The 9966-nt window shown below is 39.0% G+C and overlaps 1 protein-coding gene across 2 annotated transcripts; it reads right to left on the reverse strand.

Moving 5' to 3' along the window:
* Positions 1 to 129: 129 nt before the first annotated feature.
* LOC107854239 (protein FLX-like 4) lies at positions 130 to 9966 on the reverse strand. 2 transcript variants are annotated; one of them, XM_016699238.2, is made up of 4 exons: positions 9832 to 9966; positions 2676 to 3283; positions 715 to 854; positions 130 to 627 (listed from the first exon to the last, which is right to left on the reverse strand). In XM_016699238.2, exons 2-4 carry the CDS (start codon positions 3209 to 3211, stop codon positions 362 to 364), a joined length of 942 nt encoding a protein of 313 aa, XP_016554724.1. In that variant the 5' UTR covers positions 3212 to 3283; positions 9832 to 9966; the 3' UTR covers positions 130 to 361. The 2 variants fall into 2 exon arrangements, with proteins under 2 accessions (XP_016554724.1, XP_016554725.1); XM_016699239.2 differs by having other exon boundaries at positions 2676 to 3286; positions 9832 to 9931.

Here is a 9966-nt window from a genome sequence, read left to right on the forward strand (position 1 = left end):
ATTCCCACATAGTGAGGTCTGGGGAGGGTAACGTGTACGCAATCCATACCACTACCTTCGAAGAAGTGGAGAGGTTGTTTCCGATAGCGCATATATAAAACTAATATAAAAAGAAATATCCTTTGCTAATGATCCATAAAACAACATTCATTTCCATGGACTAGAATATGTGCAGGTAAAATAAGTTTTTGACAGATTAAATGTACAATTCTCTAGCCTCATGAAACATCTTACATTAGATCTGCAAAAAGCCTCTATAAGTCGAACGCGAAAAAGAATCGAGCTAGTCAATTTGGATAAAAGTTCGTTCCGCGGATGCAAAACCGGCCAAGCAGACCAAATCTAACACATAGCAGAAAGTTCAGCTCCTGGTTTGTCGAGGAGCATCATGACTTCCTCCCCATGCTACATTGTCACCAGTACCGAGGAGAGGTGGCGCTGCTGTTCCGCCCTGAGCACTTGCAGCCGCGCTACTGCCATATTGATATGTTCCGTCTCCCATAGGACCAAGGGCAACTGGGATATGAGATCTCTGGTAACTGTCTACATGTGGCGGTAGATGCATAGGAGGAGGAGCCGGATACATGGGATCGGAGTTCATGTAGGGTCGACCATAAGGATCAAAACCTAAACGGAACATGAAAAATACTCAGCATGTATTATGAACAATAGTAGATACAGAATAAGAGACGGAAATTAGCATATGTCGATTACCTTGAGCTCTTTTCTCGGCGATTAACACTTGAGCACGCAACCTTTCCACTTCATTAGCCATGTCGATCAACTCTTTCTCCATGGCTTTCAGTTGCTCAACTTTCTCCATGTTTAAACCTTTTTCATACAGGAAGGTCTTACTGCATGTTCCAATAAAATAAAACATTCATGATTACGGAATTCAGAGCGTTTCCAAGCAAGATAGTCCGCGACTGGCCCCAAGAGTTGCATAAATACAACAACGTACCCAGTGTAGTAGAGGTTGTTTTCGATAGACCCTTGGCTCAAGAAAAAACAGTCCAAAGCGGTCCATTAAAAGAAGTAACGGAAGTACAAGAAACAACAGGTAGTAACTGAGCAGTACTTCACCAAAACAATACGATAGTTGAAGTACAAGAAACAGCAGCTAGTAACGGAGCAGTACTATAATAAAATAATACGATAGTTGAAGTACAAGAAACAACAGGAGCAGTACTATAATAAAATAATACGATAGTTGAAGTACAAGAAACAACAGATAGTAATAGAGTTAGTACTACAACAAAATAATACAATAGTCGAGGTACAAGAAACATCAGATAGTAACAGAAGGACAAGAAACTACAAGAGAAAACTATGACTACTAGTATGGACGAACAACAAGACAATGCACTCCGACCCTAAGTTGAGCGGACTCTTCTTTCGATGCCGCACCCGTGTCGGATTCTTCAAAAATACACTAGTTTTGGCGAATCCGACACCCATTGACATTTTTTAACAGTCTGAGCAACATAGCTCCTACCTACTAACTTTCTACCATAATCCGTGTCCTTCACAACCCCAAAAAAACTACAAGAGTTGCATAAACACGACACAAAAAAAGAGTCATCTTGAATTAAAACAGCATCAAATGTGCCAAAGTCCAAAGACATGCATGCAAGTATAAAATTGATATTAATTTATGTATCAGGCTGTGCAGCAACTATTCGGTCGACCTTTATCAACATATGTGTAACATGCTAAGTGAACAACCTAAATTACGCAAGATGCGTAGGGCATGTCTCTGATCAATGCATCATCCAGATGTTTTAAGGATGCAAACCCTTTTTGCCTCATACAGCATGCAGTCATAAAGACATCTTATCAACATGACAGGGTCTAAACCTTATACCCTAACAATCCCAAGCAATATTATATTTAAGTAAATTTTGGACGCTCGACATATCAATAATCGTAGAAACGTGAATGTTAATGTGGTTATTGATCACACATGACTGGAAAAGATTAGAGAACAAAGTATACAAGTTGTGCATTTAGAAGATAAAATGAGATAACGCCGTTTAAGATGGTTCGGCTGTCTTGCATATGGTTCGACCATATGCATCGGCGAAAGCAAAGACGGGAAATAAAGGATCCATAAAAGCAATAATAGCTAATCATAAAGGTTTAGTTATTGTTGTCACACTCACATTAGATCCGGTGTTTTCCATGCGTCCTTTTATTCGAATTAGAAACTTGTACATTCGATAGAAGTATAAGATTTAGAGAACACTCTAATTCTATGGAACCCACAATTCGTCTTAAAAGACAAAATATTTGATCTTGGAATAAAATATGTCCAAAAGAGCAACATGGATACAAAGAATTTGTAAAGCAGACCCGACTAGTTTGTAAATGTGGCACAGTTGATTGATATATAGCCATACACCTATGTTGTTCGACTCTCCAAAAGTGTTCAGCACCGTATAGGATTCTCCAAAAATACACTATTTTTGGAGTATACAGCACACACCCATCAATATTTGAGAAGTCAGCCAACCTTTCCAGGGTAATGAGTAGGGGAAGCTCTTTCAAAGGTAATCAATGCATAAAGAATTTGTTTGTGCTTCCACCTAAACAGCAAGTCCAAGACAATTAAACAATATAGATGTGGTTCAGTTTTCCTGGAGGAAGGTCAGTAAAAGAGAAATGCTTCGACTTACCGCAGCTTTTGGTGTTCTTTCTTTAAGGAATCAAGTTCAGCATGCATCTCAGGTAGCTTCTTGACATCTGCACGAGCTTTTTCCAATTCCTGCTTAATGTGATTTATTTTTCCGGTCAGTTCCATATTGGCTGATACCAAGCCTTGTGCCTCCAAATGGGCCTCTTCCACATCCTTCCTTAATCTCTCAACGTTTCTAAGGTCCACATCCATCTTAGCAATCTTGTCGAACAACACTCGGACCTGGATGTCACTTTCTGTTTGAGTACTTCTCATATGTTCTTTGACTTTCTCTAATTCTCGGTGAGCAACAGAAAGATCCTGCTTTAAGGCAACATATGTAGCTGCCAACCGATGATGGTCTCCAGCAAGTCGTTCTATCTCTGCAGCCCGAGCAGCAAATCTGTGTTCCCGAACCTCAGGAGGAGGAAGTGGATCAATGTGGCGGCGGCCAGCAGCCAATTCTTCACGAAGCACTATTCCTGGAGCTTGTAATGAGCGTCCATATGATGCTGGTAATTGTTTTCTGGAAGCCATCTTTTCACTGGGCCCCAGAACGAAAAATGCCAATACTTGTTTTTAAGGTTTCAGTAATTAGCAAGGATTTACCTGCTTTGAAGAGAATATAAACTATGAGATCAACATAGTAAACCAGCAGTGTAACCTTTTAATAGAGGGTAATAGAACGCATTATCAAAACGAAAACCGAGGGTAATAGAACTAAAACAGTTCACTTCTTGGGTTGTGCAAAAATTAAGTAGTGTTATCCTATAAGCGGGGTCTGGGAAGGATAGAGTGTACGCAGAGATGCCCCTACCTCATAGAGATAGAGAGGTTGTTTCCAATAGACCCTTGGCTCAAGTAACGCATCTCAAAGCAGTTAGAAAAAGGGAATGCGGAAAAGAAAGCAGTAACAACAATGAAATAAAGCATTGGGGAAAACATAATATGACAACTGAAGCAAGGAAAAGAACAGGTAATACTAAAATCGAAGAATACGATAGTAGGAGAGTAATAATAGCAATCAGTTATGTGTCTCAGAACGTAACCATTTCAGAACAGAAAACGAGCATGACTTGACCAGAAGACACAAGCTGCAGTTATGTGATGGAGAATCAGATCATGAGGTTAGTCATTCTGTAAACAATGTGGTTTCTCCACTACCTTGAAATCTTTTATAGAGGAAGAGAAGAAGACAGGTGTACACTCACTTGGCGGCTCTTTCGGGATTACAAGTAATGGGGAGCCAAAGGTGACGAAGGAACCTCAGCAGCTTGCTAGAATATATACACAACGAGAAGAATACAGGTTTAATGTTCTAATACAATGGCATCCCAGGAAAACTCACCCCTACTTATATATAGCTACACTTCGACAAGATGCACCTAGAAAGAAGTCGAGAGGTTGTATCGTGTTTAGCTCGCAACGCTTATATATACCCTAACAAACATTCAAGCCAGTATAAATTTAGGACCAGGCACTTCCTTAGAGCTCATCTTCCCTATAAGTAATCAAAGTCTAATAGGAATCTGAAGCTAATGCCTCTAACGATTAGCGTGAAGACTGCTAAGGTTGTTTCCCCAAAGAAAGTTCCTCGCAGAGCTTGAGAGATTGAACATATTTATTCAACTGAAAAGGAAGCAGGAAGATCTGAGCTTTGGTGGAAAACATACCGGATTCGATTGGTTGATTCCAATTGGAATTGTCAAGTCATCCATAACCATTCAGTCAAAACAAGAATTCATTTTGATCGAACCACCTAGTTTGTTTTGTTTATTGGTTTATCGTAGGGCATATCTCATTTTAAGATTCATCAACTGGAATCCGATTCTATTTCCATTTTATTTATTTAGTAGATGTAGAAACTTTTAACGATATATTGCTCTCCTACAAATTCTCATGTTTCTCTCGTATTTTCACTAAGAGGGGGAATTTTATATTAATTAATTATCTTGTTTCTTCTTTAATTAGAAATTCTTTAAAGGTTTCTACATTTTCTTACAACAACAACATACCCAGTGTATTCCCACAAAGTGGGGTCTAGGGAGCGTAAAGTGTGCGCAGTCCATACCACTATCTCAGATGAAGTAGAGAGGTTGTTTCCGATAGATCCCCTTGCTCAGGAAAACAGAATCAGGCGGTCTTTTTGTCTTTTTTCTTAGTGATTTAGAATGGAACAACGCATAGGAATTTTCATCTCAAGATTTAGAAGATCTTAAAGGGCAGCCCGGTGCACTAAAGCTCCCGCTATGCGCAGAGCCCAGGGAAGGGCCGAACTACAAGGATTTATTGTACGTAGCCTTACCCCTCATTTCTGTGAGAGGTTGTTTCCACGGCTTGAAACATGGCAACAATTTTATCAGTTACTCCAAGGCCCAGCCTCATTTCTGTGAGAGGCTGTTTCCACGACTTGAAACATGGCAACAATTTTATCAGTTACTCCAAGGCCCCCCTTCAAGATTTAGAAGATCTTGTGTTGGTATATTCCTTCTATTATTATTACTTTTATTTTTCTATTTCCATTCGGCGCAACAATTGAATCTCGGATCATAGAGAGTCGAAAAACTTGCCAAAAAAACATATAATGATGCAGAAGATCTGGACCATGTATTAGTCAGATCAACAGCAAAATAAATACCGGGCTACTCTTTCAGTAGCAAAATAAATAGACGGCAAACATATTTTTTCCAGTATTTAATCACTTAATAAGGAAAGGAAGCAGGAATATCTCAGTTCATTGTTTTATTTTTTCAGATCATACAGAAAACTACAATTTTCAGTTGAATTATTTTCAAGCAATACTATGGTATCAATTCAATGTAGAAGATATTGTCCAAGTTCTGAACAGACAGGGAAAAATTAGTAAGCAGGCAAGGAAGTATTTCATACTTGTACGTTTAAAGGACCACTCGTCTTTTAACATTTTAGCATCGCCATCCGGGAAAAATCAACAAAATTAATGCCAAAAACACGAATGCAACATTCACTTAGTGCAAATTGCTAGCTTACATCTGCTATTGACTTGACTACCTCGTCTCCGACAGTATAATCTGGCTGGAAAAAGGTGGAGGTAGCACGTAACCCTTGGAATTAGTCGAGGTGTGCAAGGATGTGGCCAAGTGATCAATAAAGTGGGGTTGAGAACCATAAGGTTTCAAGTTCAAATACCAGCGGGGGCAATTTTGCCCAAGCCTTGGTGGACAAACTTAGGGTACATGTGTTGGTGAGAGCTGGTGAAAGGTATAAGATACCCCGTGAATTAGTCAAGGTGCAGGCGAGCTAGCTCGAACATCACGGTAAAATAAGAAAGAGCAGGAGCCAACTTCTATAAATCTGAAGATTTGTGACTTCGGCAAATAAACATCCCATTGCTGCACGTTTTATCAAAAACTTTACTATGATTGTATTAAGGTTCCGGTCCGCTTCCATTACTCTATGAAACATGTTCCTCTAACCTCAATACTAGTTGAGGATACTAATTTCAACTTGAAATAGCAACGATAATCCAGTTCTTTCCTAATCGAGCCACAAGCCCAGAACGACGCCAATGCCTGACGGAGGAAAAGAAAATCACGTTTTCTTTGCAAGTACTAGCCTTTATCTTTCCACACTCATTTGGGCTTTAATAAGAAATATTCCCTCCATTAATTCCAATGTACCTTCTCTAGCAATTCAAGAAAGAATCTAATACATCCTTTTTGGGAACAACATTATGGTCTTTGCTTCTAATTAATCCTTTCATAAATTCGTTAATCCTAATTTAATTCACTCCTCCAAGTTTTACAGCCGAATAACAACCACAGTGTTTTCTCCCACACCGAGGGGGCAATGGAGCAAAATTTCTATATCTATCAGGATAATATAAACACTAGCACCGATTTCCTATTTCAAGAAACGAACAACTGAATGTGCATCAAAAATTCTTAAATTACTACCATTGCCTCCACAATGACATATTCCGAAAGAAAACACTCAACCCACCAACCACAACAACCTGCCCCCTTCCCGCGCTTTTTATTCTTGCAGGTTGTTCATAACCTACCGACCTCCAAACACTTTCACCGATTTCCTATTTCAAGAAACAACCACTGAATGAGCATCAGAAATTCTTAATTTACTACTATTGCCTCCACAATGACTTTCCAAAAGAAAACACTCAACCCCACCAACTACAACAACGCTCCCCTTCCCGCACTTTATCTTCTTGCAGGCTGTTCATAACCTACCAACCCCCAAACACTTGCACCGATTTCCTATTTCAAGAAACAAACTGAATGTGCATCAGAAATTCTAGAAATTACTAAAATTGCATCCACATTGACTTCCCAAAAGAGAAAACTCAACCCCACCAACTACAACAATCCCGCCACCCCCCTCCCGTGTTTTTCTCTTCTTGCAAGCTATTCATAACGTAACGACCCCCAAACACATGACCTAATTCACGCGTGTGGCCTAGTGGTTAATGGAACGGGTCGAGAACCATTAGGTTGCAGGTTCAAATCCCAACAATGGCAAAAAACACTATATGATTCTACCTATCTATCCAAGCCTTGCTGGACTAGACTCCAAGCTAACCCAAACACCACGATTATCCAAAACAACAAATCTTTTCAACATAAAACCCAAAAGGGTCAATGCAAAACATAGAGAACATATCAAAACATCAAGAAAGCTCAAGCTGACCCAAACACCACGATTTTCCAAAAAAACAAATCTTTTGAACACAAAAACCCAAAATGGTCAATGAAAATATAGAGAACATAATGAAAGATCAAGAAAATCAAACAACACATAATCAAATAAGAAAGCTATACATCCTATTTCAACAAACAAACAACTGAATGAGCATCAGACATTAAATTACTAAATGGCTTTCCAAAACAAAACATTCAACCCCACAAACTACAACAATTACGCCCCCCCACCCCCCACCCCTTCCCGCGCTTTTTCTCCTTGCAAACTGTTCATCCCAAACACATGATACAATCCAAGTAGCCTAGAGGTCAACGGAGTAGGTGGAGAACCATCAGGTTCAAATCCAACAAAGGCAAAAACACTGCATGATTTCTACCTATCTATCCAAGGGTTGGCGGACAGAGTAGACACCAAGCTCACCCGAACATCAGATTATCCAAGAAAACAAATCTTTTCAACACAAAAACCCAAAAGGGTCAATGAAAACATAGATTACATAAGAATAATCAAAAGAGTACATAAACAAATAAACAAAGCTATCATCCTATTTCAAGAAACAAACAACTGAATGTGCATCACACATAAATTACTACCATTGCCTCCACAATGACTTTCCAAAACAAAACATTCAACCCCACGAGCAACAACAATCCCGCCACCCGTCTCCCGCGCTTTTTCTTCTTGCAAGCTGTTCACAACCTACCGAACCCCAAACACATGATACAATTCCGCCTGTGGCCTGGCGGTTAATGGATTGGCTCGAGAATCATAAGGTTTTAGCTTCAAATTCCAACAAAGCTAAAAACACTATATGATTTCTACCTATCTATCAAAGCCTTGGTCGATAACTTAGACCCCAAACTCACCTGAACACCACGATTATCCGCAAAAACAAATCTTTTCAACACAAAAACCCAAAAGGGTCAATAAAAATTACTACCAACTGAATGAGCAGCAGACATTAAATTACTACCATTGCCTCCAGAATGACTTTCCAAAACAAAACATTCAACCCCACCAACCACAACAATCCCGCCACCTTCTTGCAAGCTTTTCATAACCTACCGAATCCCAAACACATTATACAACTCATGCGCTCGAGAATGATTAGGTTTCAAGTTCAAATCTCAACAAAGCTAAAAACACTATATAATTTCTACCTATCTGTCCAAGCCTTGTGTTCCTTGGCAAACACAGTAAAACTCAAGCTGACCCAAACACCACGATTATCCAAAAAAACAAATCTTTTCAACACAAAAAACCCAAAAGGGTCGATGAAAACAGAGAAAACACAACAAAAGATCAAGAAAATCAAATAGCGCAAAACCAAATAAACAAAGCTATACATCCTATTTCAAGAAACAAAAAACTGAATGTGCATCGGACATTAAATTAATACCATTGTCTCCAGAATGACTTTCCAAAACAAAACATTCAACCCCACCAACCATAACAATCCCGCCACCCCCCTCCCGCGCTTTTTCTTCTGTAAGTTGTTCATAACCTACCAACAACCAAACACATGATACAATCCAGGTAGCCTAGTGGTCAACGGAGTAGGTCGAGAACCATCGGGTCTCGGGTTCAAATCCAACAAAGGCATAAACACTGCATGATTTCGACCTATCTGTCAAAGCATTGGCAGACAGAGTAGACACCAAGCTCACCCGAACACCAAGATTATCAAAGAAAAACAAATCTTTTCAACACAAAAACCCAAAAGGGTCAGTGAAAATTACTACCAACTGAATGAGCATCAGACATTAAATTACTACCATTGCCTCCAGAATACAACAACATACCCGGTGTATTCCCACCTAGTGGGGTCTGGGGAGGGTAGAGTGTACGCAGACCATACCACTACCTCAAGAAAAGTAGAGAGGCTGCCTCCAGAATGACTTTCCAAAAACAAAACATTCAACCCCACCAACCACAACAATCCCGCCACCACCCCTCCCGCGCTTTTTCTTCTCGCAAGCTTTTCATAACCTACCAAATCCCAAACACATTATCCAACTCTTAAGTCTCCGGTTCATATCCAACAAAGCTAAAAACACCATATGATTTCTACCTATCTGTCCAAGCCTTGGCAGACAGAGTAAAACTCAAGCTGACCCAAACACCACGATTATCCAAAAAACAAAACTTTTCAACATAAAACCCCAAAAGGTTCAATCTAAAACAGATACAACATATCCAAAAAACAAATAAACAAAGCTATATACATCCAAACTTAATCAATGCCATTTAAAAAAACAAGATTACACATTTCAGCATAACACAATCCCACTTCCTTAAATCAAGAAAACAAAATCCAAATCAACAAAAAAAACACTAGAAAAAAAATATATAAATAAATAAAACAACTTTAGCTATTCAAGAATGGCTGTAAAAACATTAAAGATAATTTTTTCCATCAAATTAAAAAATAACCAAATAAAGAAAAGTGAAAAAGATGATACCTTTATACTAAAAATAGCTCCAGAAGTGAAGTTTAGAAAGGGTATAGAGGCATTGAGGGCTTGTGTTTTTATCACTTGAACAAGAAAATTATATTATGACAAGAAGTATAATATGTTTGTAGTTATTTTTGAGCT

Source organism: Capsicum annuum, chromosome 7 (assembly GCF_002878395.1).
Source record: "Capsicum annuum cultivar UCD-10X-F1 chromosome 7, UCD10Xv1.1, whole genome shotgun sequence".
Classification (NCBI taxonomy): domain Eukaryota; kingdom Viridiplantae; phylum Streptophyta; class Magnoliopsida; order Solanales; family Solanaceae; genus Capsicum; species Capsicum annuum.

Bases quoted from the DNA above. Each gene is read 5' to 3' on its own strand.
- LOC107854239 (XM_016699238.2), bottom strand. From the start codon at position 3,211: ATGGCTTCCAGAAAACAATTACCAGCATCATATGGACGCTCATTACAA. The intron at 855-2,675 runs GTAAGTCGAAGC...TGGAACATGCAG, and splicing joins AAAGAACACCAAAAGCTGCG to TAAGACCTTCCTGTATGAAA. The intron at 628-714 runs GTAATCGACATA...TGTTCCGTTTAG, and splicing joins CGCCGAGAAAAGAGCTCAAG to GTTTTGATCCTTATGGTCGA.